Source organism: Nematostella vectensis, chromosome 9, assembly GCF_932526225.1.
Source record: "Nematostella vectensis chromosome 9, jaNemVect1.1, whole genome shotgun sequence".
In the NCBI taxonomy this organism is placed as follows: Eukaryota; Metazoa; Cnidaria; class Anthozoa; order Actiniaria; family Edwardsiidae; genus Nematostella; species Nematostella vectensis.
Genome location: NC_064042.1, coordinates 9,458,192 through 9,479,557, shown reverse-complemented (window position 1 = coordinate 9,479,557; position 21,366 = coordinate 9,458,192). Strand labels below are relative to the sequence as shown.

The 21,366-nt window shown below is 42.1% G+C and overlaps 2 protein-coding genes and 1 long non-coding RNA gene across 4 annotated transcripts in view; 1 reads left to right on the top strand and 2 right to left on the bottom strand.

Moving 5' to 3' along the window:
• Positions 1 to 542: 542 nt before the first annotated feature.
• Positions 543 to 8,131, bottom strand: LOC116614035. 2 transcript variants are annotated; one of them, XM_048732870.1, is made up of 6 exons: positions 7,257 to 8,131; positions 7,104 to 7,157; positions 5,307 to 5,378; positions 4,942 to 4,992; positions 2,618 to 2,695; positions 543 to 2,279 (listed from the first exon to the last, which is right to left on the bottom strand). In XM_048732870.1, exons 1-6 carry the CDS (start codon positions 7,759 to 7,761, stop codon positions 1,372 to 1,374), a joined length of 1,668 nt encoding a protein of 555 aa, XP_048588827.1. In that variant the 5' UTR covers positions 7,762 to 8,131; the 3' UTR covers positions 543 to 1,371. The 2 variants fall into 2 exon arrangements, with proteins under 2 accessions (XP_048588827.1, XP_048588828.1); XM_048732871.1 differs by having other exon boundaries at positions 2,624 to 2,695; positions 7,257 to 8,128.
• Positions 8,132 to 11,799: 3,668 nt separating this feature from the next.
• The window catches only part of LOC116614027, a 31,890-nt gene continuing 22,323 nt past the window's right edge, over positions 11,800 to 21,366 (bottom strand). Inside the window, exons 24-27 of the mRNA XM_048732619.1 lie at positions 18,647 to 18,787; positions 17,995 to 18,290; positions 15,571 to 17,743; positions 11,800 to 13,009 (exon numbers count right to left, since the gene is read on the bottom strand). Of these exons, the coding sequence (XP_048588576.1) occupies positions 12,864 to 13,009; positions 15,571 to 17,743; positions 17,995 to 18,290; positions 18,647 to 18,787 (2,756 nt within the window). The 3' untranslated portion in view covers positions 11,800 to 12,863. The remainder of the gene's footprint in view (positions 13,010 to 15,570; positions 17,744 to 17,994; positions 18,291 to 18,646; positions 18,788 to 21,366) is intronic.
• On the top strand, positions 19,830 to 21,080 carry LOC125572278. The gene is made up of 2 exons (XR_007313737.1): positions 19,830 to 20,084; positions 20,798 to 21,080. It is a non-coding gene; the product is annotated as an uncharacterized LOC125572278 (long non-coding RNA).

The following is a 21,366-nucleotide window of genomic DNA, read 5'->3' as shown; positions in this document are numbered from 1 at the left end:
ATAACGATTTTATAGATGTTTTACGCATTCCGAAACCTAAATAGAAAATGAGCTGTCGGTTTATACTTAATCATCTAGATTGGCTTATGGGAAAATAACAAAATCACAGGGGTACCACAAGTAACGACCAGCCCAGACATAGTTACCATAAATTCTAAGGCAGAATGTCTGAGTCTTTTAATAAAATCTGGTCTTGGTAAATAAAAATAAAAATGTCTTCCACGCTGAACTTTGAATGAGAGGAGCTAAATGACGTTCTATGTGTGTGTGTGTGTGGGGGGGGGGGGGGAGGAGGTGGCTGTAAGGGAAAGAGAAGGCTTAAGACATATTATAGACTTCTAAGAATAGAGCCAAAAGTTTGGGAGTTTGCGACGATTGACGCTTAGTATTATAGGGGAGGGTGTCTTTCCTCCCTCCCTTAAAAAGACGCATATGGTTCTGCAGTATTTTTAGTTATATTCTGATATTGAAACGCTTATAGAGTTCAAATGACCTCCCCCAAGGAGGTATTGTTATCAGTTCAGTGCAATAAATTTCATGTCTTAAAAGTAAATGATTATTGTTTATTATCAATCAAAGGCCAAGGGAAATTTGACTTTACATGTTGTTCTACACGTTTTAACACATGACTCGCTTTATTCCTCTGCATATCAATCAATCTTGTTTTGTCGTTTTTCTAGCTCATTCCGTCGAGCATGTTTGCAGGATTTCGCGTTTACTTCGTTTTTGAAGGCAGCCATATTGAAAAAGGCATTTTAGAACATCACAACCTGCAAAAGTGATTGAGGTCCCAACATGACCGAGCTGCCCCAAAAACAGATTGAAAAAGATTGTTATTACAGCAATGTCAAAGTTCTGTAACTTTTAATCAAATATCCCGGTCGCATATTCTATTTGGGATTTACAGTTTCACTCGGATATAAAAATCAATTTTAGTCTGAAAAGAAAGACAGCATGCTTTCTTAAAGCTAATGGCTATATAAGGAAATGTTTTTCTCATCGATGACGTCAAATTTATGGTGAATCCACTGGACTTGTGTCTTTGGAATTTCACGATTGGGATAACCCTTTTACATCCATTTGCCTAAACAGTCCTGTATAATATTACCATGGAGCTTCTACAGTATTAATTTGCTTCGATTGTTGCGAAGTCCCTGGATCGGCGTGGATATCTTTGTATCAAGAGAGCATAAGATCTTATGCTCTCTTGATAGTACATGATACTAAAGGGACATTAAGTCCTCTCATTCGTTTACCGTAACTTTGCCGCGCTAGCGTCCCCGCCACTAAATTTTCCTGCTTTTATTAAAGTTTCTTGTTGATTGCTCTTGCGTCTAATCACTATATGTCCCTTTGTCCCTTACAGCTTTCCTACTTCTCTTTGGGAACGAGATACTCTGGCTCATCCTCTTCTGTCAAACCCAGATCATTGTGGTTAGTCTTAAAGAACTCATGTGTCTTGGTGTTGACATCTGGAGGAGCCATCTTTTCATACGCAGGCTCTTGCGTTGCACCCAGGTCATGATCGCTGTTTTGGGGGTTGGCGCATAGATTGTAATATAACTCTGGCTCTCTGGGGTTTATCTTTGGAGGAATCATCTTATCATAAGCTTGCTCCCGTTGGTTGTTGCCCAATTTAACGTGAGCGTTCTCATGCACAGCTTTGGGTTCTGTGGCTTTCATCTCAACCTCATCGGGAACCATTTCCACGTAGGCTGGCTCTCGCCTCTTTTGAAGTTCCAAGGAGTTCTTATTATCAGGATTGACGGTAGAGTTGTAGTAATCTTTTGGCTCAGATTCAGCACCAATTTCTTTAGGAATCAATCTCTCGTACGTTGGCACTTGGCTTATATCCAATTTCTCGTAGTCGAGCGTGTTTTTGCCAGGAAGCTTTGGTTTTTTGTCTTTGATATCCGGGTCATCAGCAACCATAGTCACATACCCCAGATCATGGTACTTATCCAGCTGCTGGTAGCCATTTTCTGAATCAAGGTCTTCATAATCTTGTGGAGCTTTGGCCTTCAACTCATTTTGCAGATCCAGACTTTCATACACTGGCTCTTGCTCGCTATCAAGTTTCGGAGAGATGTTATCATTAAAGACAGGGTTTTCACATCCTTTCTCACCAACTTCCTTCTTAGTTCTTTGAGTCTTTTTGTGGAGCTTTCGCCAGAAGAACCAGACAATGAGCCCAATTATCACAACAAATCCAGCCAAAATTCCCACATATGCGTAAACAGATAAGAATATCCCGTCTTTGCTCGGCTCACTTTTACCATCTGAAACAAATAGGCACAAAATATAAGTTGTTGACAAGAACCAAATGAATGGGCAGCGTATTCGAATATTTTAATAAACGAAGGCAGTTTTTCATGATCTATGGCAACTTTGCTAAATCATATTCCAAGAACTGATCATCTACCAAAAAGTACTACAGCTTATTTTGTTTTATACACAAGGAACATTTTGGCCAAAAAAATAAAACAAATGTAAGCTTACACAGCCTAACAATTTGAACATCGCCTTTTTTTGCCCCTGTCTGGTCGGGTACGAAAATATTCTTTTTAAATCCTGACTGATTACAAAAGTGTTCGCTGCGGCCGCCAGTGTCCTGCACCTTTACCTGCTGCTTCCGTAGTTACCGCCAACTCTTTTGTAGTTGTGGTCTTATCCTCCTCAGATCCTATTGTCGGCTCTGAAAAGATGTAAAGAATATAGAAAATTGATCAGTATAAACCTGAATTTATGGTACTTCTCACCAGCTCCCGGGAATATGTGGGGCTTTCTCCAGCTAGAGTTTGTTGCATCCTTGTAAAACCAGGGTTTTTCTTTTTTACCACTTTTTTTGTACTGATTTCTCTCGTGAGAGAAATTATTTCCTGATACTACACTAAACCTAGATTCAGTTTTGGATCACAAGCGTACTTGCCTAGATACAAGCAATCAGCAAAACTTTACCTTCAAAAGAGTCAGACAGATACCGAACAGTCCAGACAGCCCCCTGGGACAGTGCGGGATCAGGGAGCCGAGACCCAAGGAGGAAAGGCAACGATTGCTTTGGCACCCACGCGCCTAAGCTTGTTATAGGTTAGTTTACAATACTTTCTCCAATCCTTTTTTCCTTACCTGTATCTTTAAAAGGAAGCCTCATATGGTAGATCTAGTAGCGGATCTAGAGGGAGGGTTTAGGAGATTTAACCCCACCCCCCCCCCCATTTGGGCTGCCAAGAAGCAAAATGTCACCAAAGAAATTACCCCCTCCCCCCTTCGTCACTGAGCCAAACCCCCCTTTAGCGAAAAGCTAGATCCGCCTCTGTTACCTTATGCAATTTGTCACTGAGCCAAACCCCCTTTTAGCGAAAAGCTAGATCCGCCTCTGTTACCTTATGCAATTTGTCACTGAGCCAAACCCCCCTTTAGCGAAAAGCTAGATCCGCCTCTGTTACCTTATGCAATTTGTCACTGAGCCAAACCCCCTTTTAGCGAAAAGCTAGATCCGCCTCTGTTACCTTATGCAATTTGTCACTGAGCCAAACCCCCCTTTTAGCGAAAAGTTAGATCCGCCTCTGTTACCTTTTGAATTTGTCACTGAACCAAACCCTCCCTTTAGCGAAAAGCTAGATCCGCCTCTGTTACCTTATGCAATTTGTGACTGAGCCAAACCCCCCTTCAGCGAAAAGCTAGATCCGCCTCTGTTACCTTTTGAATTTGTCACTAAGCCAAACCCTCTTTTAGCGAAAAGCTAGATCCGCCTCTGTTACCTTATGCAATTTGTCACTGAGCCAAACCCCCCTTTAGCGAAAAGCAAGATCCGCCTCTGTTACCTTTTGAGTTTGTCACTGAGCCAAACCTCCCCTTTAGCGAAAAGCTAGATCCGCCTCTGTTACCTTATGCAATTTGTCACTGAGCCAAACCCCCCTTTTAGCGAAAAGTTAGATCCGCCTCTGTTACCTTTTGAATTTGTCACTGAACCAAACCCTCCCTTTAGCGAAAAGCTAGATCCGCCTCTGTTACCTTATGCAATTTGTGACTGAGCCAAACCCCCCTTCAGCGAAAAGCTAGATCCGCCTCTGTTACCTTTTGAATTTGTCACTAAGCCAAACCCTCTTTTAGCGAAAAGCTAGATCCGCCTCTGTTACCTTTTGAATTTGTCAATGAGCCAAACCCCCCTTTAGCAAAAAGCTAGATCAGCCTCTGTTACCTTATGCGATTTGTCACTGAGCCAAACCACCCTTTAGCGAAAAGCTAGATCCACCTCTGTTTCCTTATGCAATTTGTCACTGAGCCAAACCCCCCTTTAGCGAAAAGCTAGATCCGCCTCTGTTATCTTATGCAATTTGTCACTGAGCCAAACCCCCCTTTAGCGAAAGCTAGATCCGCCTCTGTTGCCTTATGCAATTTTAAGGTTTGAGTACACCTGAAGCTCTATGACCTGGATGGTTGTTTTGTTATTCCGCATGATTGACTGTTTTCGAGCTTGCCGAGATAAGACAGAAATCACTCTTAAACAGTACAATTGCCTTTCTAAACTTACTGAATAAATAAAACACCGAAACACAAAACCCCCAGGGAAAGTGATTTCTCACATCCAAAGGGTTCTGTGGGTACGTGTTGGGCACGTGCTCACAGTGCCCCACACATGTTTTGTCTCGCGATATTGTTCGAGGGAGAGACTTGTTTTTTGTATAATAGTACACATTTTCACTCCATTCCGTCCGCTCTATGTGAGACGTTCAATTTACAATATTGTATCGATTTGACAGTTCAGAGGTCATAATTATTTATCAAACCTGGATTGTTATTTTGATATACAGCATGATTTTGACTGTTCTCGTATATGTTCTCTTTTAAACTCAACTCTATTATCACCAAACCCTCTCAGAGAAAGTACGCGTGGCTGGCATGGCTGAAGCAGTGTTCTACTATGCTTTCGGATCCTACCTGTAACGGGCGTTGTAGTATTTAACTCTGCTGTAGTTACTGTTGACGGCCCTGAATAAATTCAAAGGATAAAGAAATTTCTAAGCTCTTTCAGCTTTGGTTGAAATACCATTCACCTCCCTCCCCTGCCCTCTATTTTGGCCCTTTTTAGTACACTTCAATAGCGTAATCTAAGATTTGTTCGTAAAGTTGTCGAAATGCCATTTCTTTTTCATTGGGTCGCTCAATGCTGGTTGAGGGAGAAACTCTATATTGTGCCCAATAGTAGAGTTTTCAATCCATCACCATCAGCTTTACGTGAGCCCTTTAACCCACAATATTATATCAATCGGACAGACCAGAACAGGTCATTTATCATATTCTACCTGTTACTGGCGCTGTAGTCTGCAATTCTGCTGTAGTTACATTCTGCAGTTGCGTTATTATTGTTGTTGGCTCTAAACAAATTTAAAGAATATAGAACTGTTTAAGCTGTTCCATCTAAAGTTCAACCCCCCCCCCCCCCCCCCCCTACAACCCTCGATTTTGGCCATTTTAGTACACTTCTTTGGATATTTTTTCTTGGGTTATCAATCGTCGGGTTCGTAAAAGTGTTAAAAATGCCCATGCTTTTATGGTATTTGTAAAGAATTGCTTGATTAGCCGGGTTGTTTGTTAGGTTTGAGAATAGATCAGATACCAAAAGATGTCAAGTCTAAGAGGGGGGTTTATGTATCAGATACCAAAAGATGTCAAGTCTAAAAGGGGGGTTTATGTATCAGATACCAAAAGATGTCAAGTCTAAGAGGGGGGTTTATGTATCAGATACCAAAAGATGTCAAGTCTAAGAGGCGGGTTTATGTATCAGATACCAAAAGATGTCAAGTCTAAGAGGGGGGTTTATGTATCAGATACCAAAAGATGTCAAGTCTAAGAGGGGGGTTTATGTATCAGATACCAAAAGATGTCAAGTCTAAGAGGGGGGTTTATGTATCAGATACCAAAAGATGTCAAGTCTAAGAGGGGGGTTTATGTATCAGATACCAAAAGATGTCAAGTCTAAGAGGGGGGTTTATGTATCAGATACAGAGGGGGGTTTATGTATCAGATACCAAAAGATGTCAAGTCTAAGAGGGGGGTTTATGTATCAGACGGTGAGGGTCTACAGTAATGGCTGACAGACACAGCGTAATTAATAGTAGTAATAGTATAGATTTAAATACCTGCGCTTGTTGCTGGAGCTGCAGTACGCCCCAGGGGAACAATATCACGCCAGGAGCCTTCACCGAGTACGCCCCAGGGTAACAATATCACACAAAGCCTTCACCGAGTACGCCCCAGGGGAACAATAACACGCCAGGAGCCTTCCCCGAGTACGCCTGAGGGGACCAATAACACGCCAGGAGCCTTCCCCGAGTACGCCCCAGGGGACCAAAAACACGCCAGGAGCCTTCCCTGGGTACGCCCCAGGGGAGCAATAACACGCCAGGAGCCTTTCCTGGGTACGCCCCAGGGGAGCAATAACACGCCAGGAGCCTTCCCTGGGTACGCCCCAGGGGACCAATAACACGCCAGGAGCCTTCCCTGGGTACGCCCCAGGGGACCAATAACACGCCAGGAGCCTTCCCCGAGTACGCCCCAGGGGACCAAAAACACGCCAGGAGCCTTCCCTGGGTACGCCCCAGGGGAGCAATAACACGCCAGAAGCCTTTCCTGGGTACGCCCCAGGGGACCAATAACACGCCAGGAGCATTCCCTGGGTACGCCTCAGGGGACCAATAACACGCCAGGAGCCTTCCCCGAGTACGCCCCAGGGGACCAAAAACACGCCAGGAGCCTTCCCTGGGTACGCCCCAGGGGAGCAATAACACGCCAGAAGCCTTTCCTGGGTACGCCCCAGGGGAGCAATAACACGCCAGGAGCCTTTCCTGGGTACGCCCCAGGGGACCAATAACACGCCAGGAGCCTTTCCTGGGTACGCCCCAGGGGAGCAATAACACGCCAGGAGCCTTCCCTGGGTACGCCCCAGGGGACCATTAACACGCCAGCAGCCTTCCCTGGGTACTCCCCAGGGGACCATTAACACGCCAGGAGCATTCCTTGCGTATGCTCCCTGGGACTCTAAGGAATATGCCGATAGACACTCATTTAACAAGAATAGTCTCCTGTTTATTTTATCCTACCTTTACAGTTTGGAACGATTGCTGATGGATTTTCTGGACAGGGCTCTTTATCACCTAGCAGTAGAAAAGCATAAGAAGTAAAATTAGAACTTTACAGAGACTGGTTTTAAATTAATTATAAAGTGTTTGTACTGGGTAACCTTTGTGACAAACCTGCACAATAGGCCAACGAGCAGCTACGGGGCGGTCTCAGATAGTAGACGTAGTAATCCCCAGTACACTTTATCACAGATAAAGGGATCTCTGAATAGCAGCCGCTCAATCTGTTTTCGTAGTTGACACAAGCCGTCGTGTTTTCTATGATCCCCAGCTTCGTGGGAAGTGTCCCCTTCATCCAAATGGGCGCCACGGTTCCACACATGTTCGGCTCGGGTTTTGTGGTTGGAATCGTGCCCCCTACAATACTTGTGAAGCGATACCAGCCAGAAACGAGTTTATCATCACAAAGAGCAGCACTTTTGAAATCGAACTTATACTTAGCGCTACGGTAGGGGTTGTTTATCGAAGTATAGTCTCGACAAGAGTCCAATCCCAAAACAGAACTAGACAGGATTTTAAAGAAAACGATGACAAAGAATAGCTTTATCACCAGAAACGACGCCATATTGCACTTGTTAGGCTGCAACGCATTTGTATGTTTAGAAAAATACTTAAACATTCAGCATTCCAAATCTTTAATGATTTATCAATTTATAAGTGGGTCCTAGAACTTTGTCAAGGGTGCTGAAGTATCACAAAGGAAAAGGCAAATATAGGTTCCTTGCACAAGTTTGTTCACCTTCGTTATCTCTTTACCCAAAAGCATAGCTTGTATTAAAGGAAAAAATTGCTTTGTTTCTATGTTTCGCATAACCTGCAGAAAGTATTTTGTTTTCCGCGCATCCAAGCATTACTTTGCAATATTGAAAAACACTTCAGTCGCATTCCTTGTCCACTATCATTAGATGTAGATTCATAAGCTGATATTATCGTCGTTGCTATTCTTGTTATCGATCATAACATATTCATGATTTATAATTATCACTATCGTCATCAGTTTACCACTGTCATCATTATCATCAAACGGCCTCGGCCGAGGCTTGACGATCCAAAACTGCCGTGCAGCCGCGCCGAATCACTTCATCACTTCATGAAACATTGGATTTAAAATAGCGAAATCTCAGATATCAAGGCAAGGCAGGAAAATCGTACAATTTTTTTTGGCAGAATTGCTGAAAAAAGCGATGTTTTACCTAAATTTTCGCAGCAAATTTGTTTGTTTCAAGTTAAAAACGTTTGCTGCCGAAAGTAGAAGGTAAAGTCTACTTTTTGCAAAAAACAACCAAATTGACGTTTAGCAAAGTAAGCAGTTTCATCAGCGTTTTTGACTGGTTGAACGAAAGCCACACACAAAAAAGATGGCTGCGGATCCACAACAGGAACCAGTCGATAAAAAAGTTGTACTTTTTTAGTGCTTAGGGGAGTCCTGCTGTCAATAGCAGCATTGCCACAAGAGGCTCACGTCTTTTTAGCTCTGCGATGTAAGTGCATCCCTAAACTAAAACAAATTAAAAAACAAAAGGCAATAACAACTTCAATAACAAACATCAAGTGCATACAACGAACCCTCCTTACCGAAACACGTTAAATGGCATATTTCGTCGTTTGAATATAGTCGGATGCCGAAAATACCCATTTTAAAAGTTGCTGGGAAAAGAATTATCTGTTCCTTTTTCCCAGCCAACATTGGTTATGTATTTTTTCAAGCCAGACGTGGTTAGGCATTTAAGCACATGGATAATTGCCCGTATAACCGACCGGGACGATTTTTTCCTCCAAGCATGCGCTCCAGCGCCCCTAAAAATATTCCCAGCACAACTAGTTCGATTCCACAAACTTGCCAGCACAACCATTCGGGACGATTTTTTTTTCCAGCAACCGAGGGAGCTAACATCTTCCCAGCCAGCAAAAAAAAAACGACCTGCGGAACAGATGTTTTGCGGAACGTTTTGTGTCCTTGAATATGCTAAGAATATACGTTAACATAAAAATACATTTGTAAAAAAAGAAATGCAGGTAAATGATTGTTGAATTTGATCGATCCATGGATCAACACATATGACACTGGTATGTTTACAATATCTGACCTGCCTCTAGGGTTGTACGGAAAATGTCCTACTCGCTTCGGTTTAAATCGCGCTTGTTCCGGTTGCGATTCTATCTTTTAATTTGGACTCAGGGAGGAATCTGGTTTCATTAGTTTCAATAGGGGGTGGGGGGGGGGGGGGGGGCGCAAACGTTAAGCCAAATACGTTGTTCTCTCCCCATCATGATTTGTTTTCGAAAATGCTTAGGATAAGGGACAGGGCGCCTTCCTCGATCAACTCATAGCTCTGCCGGTGCGAACTTAGCTACCTTTGATTCGTATCAAAGGCTTAATTCGTGATCACGGTAACCGTTGTCATACTGTTAACGCCCGACAAGCTCGAGTTCTCGCCTCAAAATAAAGTCAAAGATTTGGCGTGAATTCACGGTCAACAGTTCACGGGAAACAGCAAAGGCCCATTTTATCTGTATGAGAATGCGATTTATTGAAAAGTTTTTTTTGCAAAAATAATGTTTAAGAACTATTGATACAGGTTTTTCAAAAACCACAAAAAACAAACAGTGGTGTCAAATTTCCCTTTACCAAGACCTTAAGATCAACTATTATTACGACGTGCTCAACGTAAATCCATGTCATATAAACGGTTTATACCAAGTTTTGAAAAAAAAAAAAATTTACATCTCTATTTTAGGGGTGGTGTTTTTTGTCCATTTTTGACCTTATCGAAATAGTGCTTGTAAAAATAGCATTCATTATTAAAAAAACATTCATATCCACCTGAAATCATTAATATAACTTGAAACGAAGATTAAATATTGCCAAAAAGCTTTAGATTTTGCCACCCAGTTTTTATTGATTAAAATAGATAACTTTCATTAAATCCAAGATGGCGGATGCTGATATCACATAATTAGCTAAAAATCGCTGATTTTTTTAAACTAACATTTAAATTTGACAAAATCCTTTTTATATTCCTCTATTGTAAATAGAAAGTAAAAAAAAATACATTTTTGGAAAAGATATTTAAATTATTACTTTAATTAAGAGTCCATTCGCAAACTTATGCTATATTAAAGGTACAATGCCAATCAATGACGTCATAGATGTCATATATTCTTGTCATAGAAACAGTGTCACTAATAATATATGTCAACTGCAAGATAATAAGATTATCGAAAAAAGGACATACAGAAATACATATCTAAAAAAGACAGAAATATTGGCCGTTTCTGCTCACTTAAGTGACGTCATCGTGACGTCACAAAGACAATGTTTTTGAAGAATATCGGTCGCTTATTGAATACAAACTGATTATGATAACTTATTTGGATTTTGGATGTTTTTTGCAAAGGTTTCGAAAGATAGGCTATTTATAACCAACTTCATAATGACGTCATATTGTGTTGCTACGGCAACACAAAACACCATTTTGTTCCTCTTTGTCAGATAATGATTCTTGGAAATTTTGATCATAATAGCTCCAATGGTTCAAAAGTTATGAATGGGGGGCCGAAAGAGCCGCCCCCCCTCCTCCCCCCAAAAAGCCCCGTCTGAATAGGGTTGATACCACTTTTTCATCTCGCTCGATTTGTTTCCTCTACTAACTTGTATCGTGTCTGCGTATGGTCCTCACATTGTGACGTATATTTCGCGTATGCACAATGGATGTTACTTCGGACAGAACAGAACTTAAAGCTGACCGAAAGTCGTCCAGAAACACGAAATACATAATCGGTCCAAGCGCAAAAGTTTACATAGAAAAAATAACCCGGTGGGAGTATACTCCAAAATGGTTATGTTTAGCAAGAACTCGATCCTGTTTATTGATAAAAAACATATAGCGGTGTAAACGCAGAGAGAATAGAGAAGGAACTGAGAATCATGCGTAAGGCGAAACGGAACTTCTTCTACCGTCTTTCTTGCTAGACTATGAGTTCGGTGGGATATCGTCAGGTCCATAGCCAGGGGGGGGGGGGGGGGTTCGGAAAAACCACCCTACTGGACTGGAAGGTCCGCTTCAATAAAGGAAAATTGAGTACCATTGCAAGCTAGGGCGAGTTATCTAAGAGAAAATGGGCCGCTAAATAGGTAAACAAAAACCTGGCTACGGCCCTGATCGACGACAACTGTACTATCGATGACACTGCCTTGAGCCGCTCTATTGATATGATGAACAGCGTTATTTAGTGAAACCCAAGTCAGTGAGTTGACCAAGAGGTCAATTGCCTTACAGAGTTACAGTGCTCACAGTATCACCTCCAAACCACTTGAATGACTGCTGCGCAAACAACAGCGACAGCATATCGGCGACCGGCGCGTTCCCACGATTGGCCGAGGGGGGCTGCGCAGTTATAGGCATCATGTGGAAAAAGCATAGAATTTGATAAGAAATGACCCATTTTTTGGTCGCCAATGGTGGGGGGGCGCTAACCATTTGTAAACATATGTCTTTTTTATATATTTCTGCCCCTAATGTTTTGTTTATCCCATTCAACTAAATTGGACATTATTGCCACAAGCGCGGACACATTCTTTCGATCTAGGTCTCTACTTAGAGGACTTGGATTCTTCATATTTCACAGAACTGTAACAAAGACTTGAAAACTTGTGTGGTGATGAAACCATAGGTTTATTTGCGCGTTGACAATCTGTATTCAATATTGAAATGGGGCTTGTATCACAACCCCTCTTATTTTATGAGCTACTAAGTCGGCAAACCCTTGGGTATGCTGACAAACTGACCGCCATGGGAGCCTTTACGATTGGTTAAGGCTTCAGCCAATTGGCAAACGAGTACAAAGTGACTGGGCTGCCGCGACTTACATAATACTATTAACAATATGTTGCTAATGGTTAACAATGTTACTAGAAGATAACAAAGTGCATGTGATTAAAATGATTGACTTCATTCCAAGAAGTTTTTTACCACTAGCTGTTAAAAACTTTCTATACCGTTTCAGAGAAAATGAAAATTGCATTATTAGCGTCTTATCCCTTGTTAAATTAAAGGTACATTGTATTTGAAAATACTTCATAGATGAAGATGAAATCGGTAAGGTAGCTCAGCTCAACAAGGCTGTCGTTGCTGGGTATCCTTATAGTTGGTCTCACTCGTTTAACTATGTTCTCCTACGCCCGGATTTTGGGCTCAAAGAAACCGAGGAAATCGAGCCTAGAGTGGGGTACGTCATGAAAAGTTCAGGTCCACTCTGATCGATGAATACCCTTTTAAGCGCTACTCAAATTTATAATCATACTACTTCGTTTAGTATAAAATGATGATCCCTTAGCTAGCATGGTTTTGACCCGGGGGGGGGGGGGGGGGGGGGAATCTTCATGCAGGTAGATGAGGGTTATCGTCCTATCTTTTAGGGTAATAAAACTTTCGCTTCTGCAATAACACATCCTAATAACAACTGGACATGAATGTAGTCGCAAAGTGCGATGGTGCTCGATGTGGCGATGGTGTCTTAAGGAAAACTGGAAATATGTGTTTACTTTTACTGCTTTGAGTTAGAAACTGCTTTGACCACAACTAATAATCCGCTATCTCTGAGGGGTAAGAATTTCTGTTGACCAAATTCAAAGGTCTTTTAAATGGATCTTGCCGACAACCACCTAAGTCTTTATTTTGGGAGTCCTCCCAACACCCCCCACCCCCCTCCGATGGGGTGTCATGGTATCCCGTCCTCCTCCGCGCCCCGAGTCTGCTCCTCTCCCTGTGTTACAATTTGCAACACGTTCATCAAGCATCCCATGCTGCACTGCGGGTTGGCTCGGACGACCTTTAGACCCAGCCAGATGCTGTACATGTAGCGAACTGAAAAGAGAGTAAAAACGTTAGACATCTGGGGGTCTCAAAACTCCCGGTAATTACCGGGCCCGTTAGGGTACTGGGAGAGTTTAGGGATACCTTTCCGGGCGAGGAACAGCGTTTCTCAAAGCTAGCGGTAGCGTCCAGGTTGTTTACGGGTTTCCGATAAGCAAATTATAGTTTTCAGAGTTAATGAATAGATTGGCTAGATTATTATTGAATATCAATAAAAATCGTAGACTTGTCGATGTCTGTAGACAACTGGTACCCCAAACACTGCTGTGGCATCGGCAATTTTCGAAAAAAAGACAAAGAACAAGTAGATAAAGTATCATTTTGTAGCAAAATTTCCAATACATTCGCGAAGTTGTTTACATCTTTTTCGGCGCACGGTGACAGCTAAATGTCAAATCATTTGACAGAAAAGAAACCTGATTGGCTGGTAGGGAATCCCATAAAATGATGTTAGCCGTGATTGGCTCACTTCTTATCGGGCAGTGGAATGGTTTCCTTAAGGTAATTTCCTTGAAATAGTTCTACAACCCAGAATTTTTTTAAACTTGGCATAAACAATATTGAAGTTAAGGGCTTTCAAAAAATGTAATAAAAAATTAGGGGTACCGACCTCGTTTTCACAACAGAAGGGCGTAGAGACGACGCGTTTTTACTGATCGCCAAGGAAAAATCCCAACTCTTAGTTTTCAAAAAGAGTGCCTATAGTCTTTAGAAAATTAAGTTCTGTTTGTCGAGCTGACAAAATCCGATCTCCTAAACAATAACCCGTAGTAGCTAATGTTCAAAACAAATCACATTTTAAGAGATCGCCCTAAAAGACATTGTTTTCGCCACTATTCATACGGTAGAAAGCGCCATTTTGAAGTATTTTTACGGCTATATATTTAACTATTTGAGCAAATAAAAAATGGGGGTAACCGACTTCGTTTTTCTGTCAAAGCGATTTTAAGTAAAAAGCGCGCCTTTTGCTGTGTTTTCTTGTACAACTGTGGCGAGCGCGCGCACTTAAGGATGTACTGACATTAGTGTTGCTCATTAACGACGTTGCTACGCTGGTGGCGTTGAGCGCGCGCATATACATAACACAGAATTCGTCATTCCAAGCTTTCCTGAATAAAAGAAACAAAAAATATGCGTTTCAAGTTTCCCAAAATTGACTTTAAGTTGATCTCAGCCTTTTCGGGTTATGATATTTCCCATATTTTGTAAAAACGAAGATTCAGCGAAGATTTAGTCGAGCCAACCTTTTTGAAGCCAAAGTTTTCAATTTTCACTACCTGCGCGCGCTGCAAACACCGGTTGCAAACGCTCGCGCACGCACTGAAAATCTTATTTCAAGTAGCGCGCGCTGTATCAGAATTTTAAAATACTTTTTCAATTTCCATCATGACATGACGGATATCGCTCCTTTGAAGTGTAAATACCACGAAAAACTATTGGGATTTGACTTTAAACTTCATTTCAATTTCATCATGTGAGATATCAGTGTGTCTGAGCAGGCCGAATGTGCACGAGCGGGCTTTGTTTCACTTCCTGTTCTGCGTTTTCTAAAAAAACGCTTTTTTTTGCCGCCAAATTATTTCAAAACGCAATATTTTTTCTGTATTCCTTTTTATTAAAATCTTCTTCATATAGCCAAGCATGGATTTAGCGCTAATCTAACAGAAACCAAAATTATATCAAATAATCTGGATTTCAGGCAGGCAGTACAATTCAATTGAATTACCTTAAGTGATAAAAACTTACTACAACTCGACACAACTTGAAAATGGCAAAATTTAAACGGAAAAAAAGGACCAAATTGGATATTTCAACTTGATGAATGGTTGGTCTATAAATTCAGCTGAAAATATTAAGGAAAAACATCGTTTTGGGTATCAATTTTAGCATTAAAAGAAATTCCCGGTAATTTAACGGGAGCTCTTGAGCTCCCGTAAGTTACCGGGCGAGTTTTTTACTGGGCCCGAAAATAGCGGGTGTTTTGAGAAACACCCGAAGTGTTTATAGGGGGCTCACTGGGTTACTTTCCGGGTTTCCGAGTTTATCGGCGTTTTGAGAAACGACCCCCTGGGCCGGGTTCCTAGAAACAGGTAAACGCTAACCCAGGGAAGAATGACCTTTTTACCCAATCAAATGTCAAGATAGCCGTATTTATCTCTAGGTTAGCGCTAAACTGCTTTCTAGGAACCGTCCCCGGTACTGCATTGATGTTAGTACAGTGTTCGGTATAGGCTTAAACGCATGGTAGTTATAGAGTTTTGATTCAGCTGAACCTTTATTTTTTTACTCCCATTTAATTTTGGAAGAAAAACAATAATGAAATCTCGTAATAAGTACAATTTAAGTCATATACTTAATTAGCCAAATGCAATCAAAGTGATGCAGTCGAACGAACTTTTTGCTTTGTCGCACTAGGTATTTTACTAGGACGATCATTGGTGGCCGCAAGAGACACGAGAAATTATAGTTGACCTTGTATTTTGCCAAAATCATAGCTAAAGAACGCTTTTCTTGCTTTGTTAAAACAGTCGCTATTGGGAAATCCATCTTACCTACAATCATCACAATGACGAACACATTCGAGAACAGCAGCAGAATGGTGATACCAAGTTGGTCCGCTCCCTGGTCCACGGATACATCCTCGCCAGGAATTCGCAGGACCATACCTATCAGCTGGGTGGCCATCACCGCCACTAGCGATCCGAGGTGCAGCCAGTACTCAAACACGTACGGAATTGGCTTCTGATTGGCGAAGAACACGGCGTAGAGACCGGACAGTACGGCAGAGGTGCCGAGGTAAAAGGGATTATCTTGACCGTAGTAGGCCAGTAGGGATGTCAAGATGACCTTCCGCAGTAGCTCGATGATCTCCCAGTACCAGCAGTCGTTGGTGTAGTTCTCGTACATGAAGCGAAGCCCTTTTGTGATAGCATCTTCTCTCGGTGCAATGCTCCTGTCTTCTCTATGTGTCTCCTTCAGGCTGGTAATATCAATGGCTCTGTCTTCTCTCTGGGTCTCCTTCAGGCTGGTCATATCAATTGCTCTGTCTTCTCTCTGTGTCTCCTTCAGGCTGGTCATATCAATTGCTCTGTCTTCTCTCTGGGTCTCCTTCAGGCTGGTAATATCAATGGCTCTGTCTTCTCTCTGGGTCTCCTTCAGGCTGGTCATATCAATGGCTCTGTCTTCTCTCTGGGTCTCCTTCAGGCTGGTAATATCAATGGCTCTGTCTTCTCTCTGTGTCTCCTTCAGGCTGGTCATATCAATTGCTCTGTCTTCTCTATGTGTCTCCTTCAGGCTGGTAATATCAATGGCTCTGTCTTCTCTCTGTGTCTCCTTCAGGCTGGTAATATCAATGGCTCTGTCTTCTCTCTGGGTCTCCTTCAGGCTGGTCATATCAATGGCTCTGTCTTCTCTCTGTGTCTCCTTCAGGCTGGTAATATCAATGGCTCTGTCTTCTCTCTGGGTCTCCTTCAGGCTGGTAATATCAATGGCTCTGTCTTCTCTCTGTGTCTCCTTCAGGCTGGTAATATCAATGGCTCTGTCTTCTCTCTGGGTCTCCTTCAGGCTGGTAATATCAATGGCTCTGTCTTCTCTCTGTGTCTCCTTCAGGCTGGTCATATCAATTGCTCTGTCTTCTCTATGTGTCTCCTTCAGGCTGGTAATATCAATGGCTCTGTCTTCTCTCTGTGTCTCCTTCAGGCTGGTCATATCAATTGCTCTGTCTTCTCTATGTGTCTCCTTCAGGCTGGTCATATCAATGGCTCTGTCTTCTCTCTGTGTCTCCTTCAGGCTGGTAATATCAATGGCTCTGTCTTCTCTATGTGTCTCCTTCAGGCTTGTAATATCAATGCTCCTGGACTTCTTTCTCATTTTGCTAATTCTCCTCTTCAGACTTGCGAACGTGCCGGTGTGGTGTTTCTCGCTGCAGTGTTGCCACAACAAATAGGCGCAAACCACAGGGAACAGCATTGGGATGATCAAAGACGCGTACACGAAGTACACGAACTTGTTGTACTGCTCACTGAAACACTCCACTGCGTAATCCGACCGGAAGTACGACTTACAGGCACCTGTGTTATCACAGACCTCCTGACATCCGGCCGGAAGTGCTTGAAAGATCTTGGTGCAGGTAGCAGGGTAAGTGATAAACAGAAAAAGGAACACAGCTTGATAGCAGTTGGCTTTGCAGTCGAAGAGCGTGTCCTTCGCGTCACGGTGACATCTTCTTGAGAGCGACATCTTTCGGACGTTGTAGTAGAAGAAGGCTGTGAAGATGACGGCGCAGTCCATCAGGACGTACCCCAGCAGACCCGAGTACGGATCCACCTTCAGCTTATCACTGATGCACTCGGTGGGCGCGACGGTGAAGATGTTCAACTGCAGCACATCGGCGTACTTCATGATCGTCAAGAGCTCATCGGGCCACTGAATATACGAGTACGCGTTCAGAGTTCCACTTAGAATCTGATAGAATCCGATCACGATCTTCAGGCTACCGAACAGTTGATCGGTCAGCGAGCGCTTATCGGCACGTGATTTCTTCCAGTTGAGTATGACCACAACGGCGATGAGAGCGAGAACGAGGAAGACGCCCACGAACTGAGTGATGACCAGCGGTGTCGAAGGACATTTGTTGCAGCCGGAGAACATCCGGTAATAGCCTCGACTGCATGCACCGCACAGCACACCCTCGTAACTATGGGAACAAGTCGCATTGAAATCGCCCTAAAAAGAATACCAACGTTCATCTTTTAACCTCCAAGCTTTTGCTTGTATGTATATTATAGATACCAGTTTTGGTGCTTTTACTGAAAGACACTTTGATAACCCCTATTTGTGCCAAGCAGAATCATTTGCCTATATTGCATTCACAAATACTGTGAAAATATTTGTAACAGATCGTAATCATGTTCTCCTTCCCTCCCTCTACTCAAATCCATTCCTTTGTTAAGATTTAGTAAAAAAAATGCACCAACCCGACATGAGCTAGTAAAGGGACAGAGGTAAGCAACAGGAAGTGAACCGTTGAGCGAGTCCCAATCACTTTCGCGGAAACGGCTTTCTTCCTTAAGCCTCCTAGCAAATGTCTGGTATTCCTGGATATGGTCTGGATGGTACCAGGTCCAGTAAAAGCCAGGCATCAGGTTCACTGATTCGTTGGAGCAGTTGTACCCGTATGGACAGGGCTTACACAATCCAAATCGATCGAGGCGAAAGTACCCCGGTAGGCAAGGGCAGGCGCGGAAACCCGCGAACTTCTTTAGATCAGTTCCTGAAATGATAGGAGAAAAATACGATTTCAATGATACGCAAATGGAATACTACATTTCACCACGAGCAACCAGGGGATCATGACCATGCCCATGCCCCATCTCTTTTCCCTGGATGCCTGCAACAAATCAAGACTTTCGACTACCCCCTTGCAACAAAAGGCACTTTTACAGTTTACACAGAAAGAACTCCCCTGCCATCAGCACTCCCCCTTGCCCCCCCCCCCCCCCCCTTCCCCCTCCGTCTCCCTCTGGACAAGAAGACCTGACAAGGGGTAGACAAAAAAAGCACATCCCCATCTGCCATCACCCCCCACACCCCTTTGTCTCCCTGTAGGACACGTTAGTATTATCTTACCATCTGGACAAGCTGAGCAGTCGCCCTCAACTCGTCCCGGGCTCTGGGCGGGGCTGACAAAGGTTCCCGGCGGGCACTGTTTGCAGCCCATCCCATGAGAAAGCTCCCCAATGTGTGCTATGACATCTTGGTAAAATCCACCTGAAAAAATACAACAACAACAATAACCTGCTGACCAGGTAACATCTAGGTAAATACACGATTTAGATGCCCGGAGCCAGCGCGGCCGCAGGTCCCGCGCGGAGCTCCATAGGTATAGGAATATGGTATAGCTATGCGACTTGGTTTTGGTGGTCATCGCGCGGGTACCCTGTGTGTCATAATCCATCCATCGCCAGTACCGAAAAACGCAAGACTAGTTCCAGTACCGCGCGGTTAAACCAGCCTTTTTGTTTTGAAATGGCGGCTTTTTACCGGCGAACTGTCACATTTTGGCAAATGCTAAGAAAACTAGACCAAACCTAAGGCTATAATTTTCTTTATGACTCCCTCATTATCACACAAATCTGTCATCTTTTGTACAGTATGGTTTTATCAGCGACTGAAGTCAGCCTTTCGTACCTTTTCTCGAACGATTCAACACTACGATTGTGCTTGTTTTCGCCAGAGCACGCGCATGCGCATACGTTATTCAGCACTGTCCCATCTTTCCAGTCAATTGTGCAACCCCCAGGCCCCACTCGATCTTACGCTGTTGTGTGTTTTTTACCGCCTTGCTTTGTGCTGCAAAGTTCGTATGTTCACAGAAGAAAGGCAGCTTGAAAATAGTATTTAATGAGAAATTAAGCGGATTCAAATGGGCTGAAGTTTTTGAGGAAACGTTTTGTCTGAAGTACGAGCCGATGGAAATTCCCGCCCGTGGCAGCAGCAGCAGCTAAAAAGAAGATTAAGAGGAGAGGCTCTACACACCCATCCTATATTTTTTCACGTCTATATCTATGCAAGGAGATCCTGAGAGGAAAAGGCCTTGGATTGACGTCTGTTTTCAGCTATAAAAATCATTCACTTGTGTTGACGAGTTCCTAACAGAAAGATCACGGTTTACAACAAAAAGCGAACACAACCACTAGGCGACAAACATAAAGCGACAAAAAAAAAAAAAACACTGCCAAGGTGAGTTTTTGACGATGTTTTGCATTTTGAATATGACATTTTTTTTTTTCATTTATTGTTGTGCCTTTATAATGCTCGTTTGTTCGCTTTTTTCCCAAAACCAATCGCTCAGACTAAAACACCGTACCAGCTTTAGTATGACGTCAAGATGACATATCAATGTCATCTATCCTTGTTTTGATTGGCTAAAATACCATCTACTTGAATTCCGATTGGTTTATAATTTTGGCACTTGAATGGCTTTTATTCAACTGACAATCGCCATGAAGATGTTAAATTCGTAAATACTTTCAAGTTCTATAAATTCAGGCGTATATTCCTCACGGTAAGTAAGAATTTAACGACAGACATACGTAGTAGTCTAACTACTGTATCAATAACACTAAGCTTGGTCGATTTATACATATGTTTTTAGAGTACAGATGTTTACAAGTTTTCATTTTTTCTCAAACACTATTCCAGATTGGAACAGCCTTCCGGCACACACCGCTAGTGCCAGTTCATTATTTTTAAGACCTAGTTTCGAAATAGAGCTGTATAAATTATTATAATGTACTGTTTTAGTCTTATTTATTTATGTATATACAGTAACCGAGCATTAAAACTGAGAATTCGTGGTCTAAGAAGCAATTTAAGCATAACAACATCCTTTGATATCCTTCGTTCTCTCTTTATTGACAGCGTTGAGATATTTAATCAAGGCTGACAAATATAATCCTGTCACATATTGTAAAGAAGACCTTTCTTGTCTTTATATCCTGTGTATTTAGTATTTTTGAAGATACAGCAACTTTTTCAACATTATCAAATACTTTACAGTTACAAGATAATTTTTTCATCAAAAAGAAAAACCAAAAATGCAACCTATATTTTTTTTGCTCATGCTTATATTGTCTGCATCTTGCATACTATATAATGTGTTTATTCATTTTTATTCAAATAGTTATGGAAAATTAGTAAGGTTATAAATGGGATGATAAAAATATTAATTTAAAAGAAAAACAAATACCCAAGTTAATTGTTTTCACTTTTATTTAGGTTAAACCAACCAAGGACTACCTGAGGGTCATGCTTGATGCTAAAGGCTGGAAGACATAAGAATAGGCAAATGTAGCTGGCTTTCTTACTTTGATACAGCAGTATAAGTGTAATAGGGTTTTTAGAGCAAGATACTTTGTGTCAATGATACTGTAATTCTGTAAATCATTTTTTATCAACCTGAAGATAATGAGGAAAGGGGAAATGATAGGAGAGTGCTCAATCAAGTTGTTGCAATACTGTTAAAGTTTTTATCAAAAATATAGTCCCAGTTTCTTTTTTCTTTCTCTATTGACTATTTTTATATGCTGCGATTGATAATTATTTGCTGTTTCCCCTCTGCACCCTGAATAAATTTAAATAGGTTAGGTTTGAAATTAGACATTTTCATTTAGCACTAATCAGTAATATCAAGGATTTGTTTTTAATTTGCTTCCCAAGTCAATTTGTTCTCCTCCATTTGATTGCATTTAATTTTGCAGTAGCATTAGCATGTGTGGATCCAGCTGCAGGGTTTCTATAAAATAAAATAAACAGCAGGCCACCATGCTAAAGGGTGGGTTCACCAA

Coding starts and splice junctions, on each gene's coding strand:
- LOC116614035 (XM_048732870.1), bottom strand. CDS start 7,761: ATGTTTAAGTATTTTTCTAAACATACAAATGCGTTGCAGCCTAACAAG. Junction 7,158..7,256: donor CTCGTTGGCCTATTGTGCAG/GTTTGTCACAAA, acceptor TTCTACTGCTAG/GTGATAAAGAGCCCTGTCCA. Junction 4,993..5,306: donor GACTACAGCGCCAGTAACAG/GTAGAATATGAT, acceptor GAATTTATTCAG/GGCCGTCAACAGTAACTACA.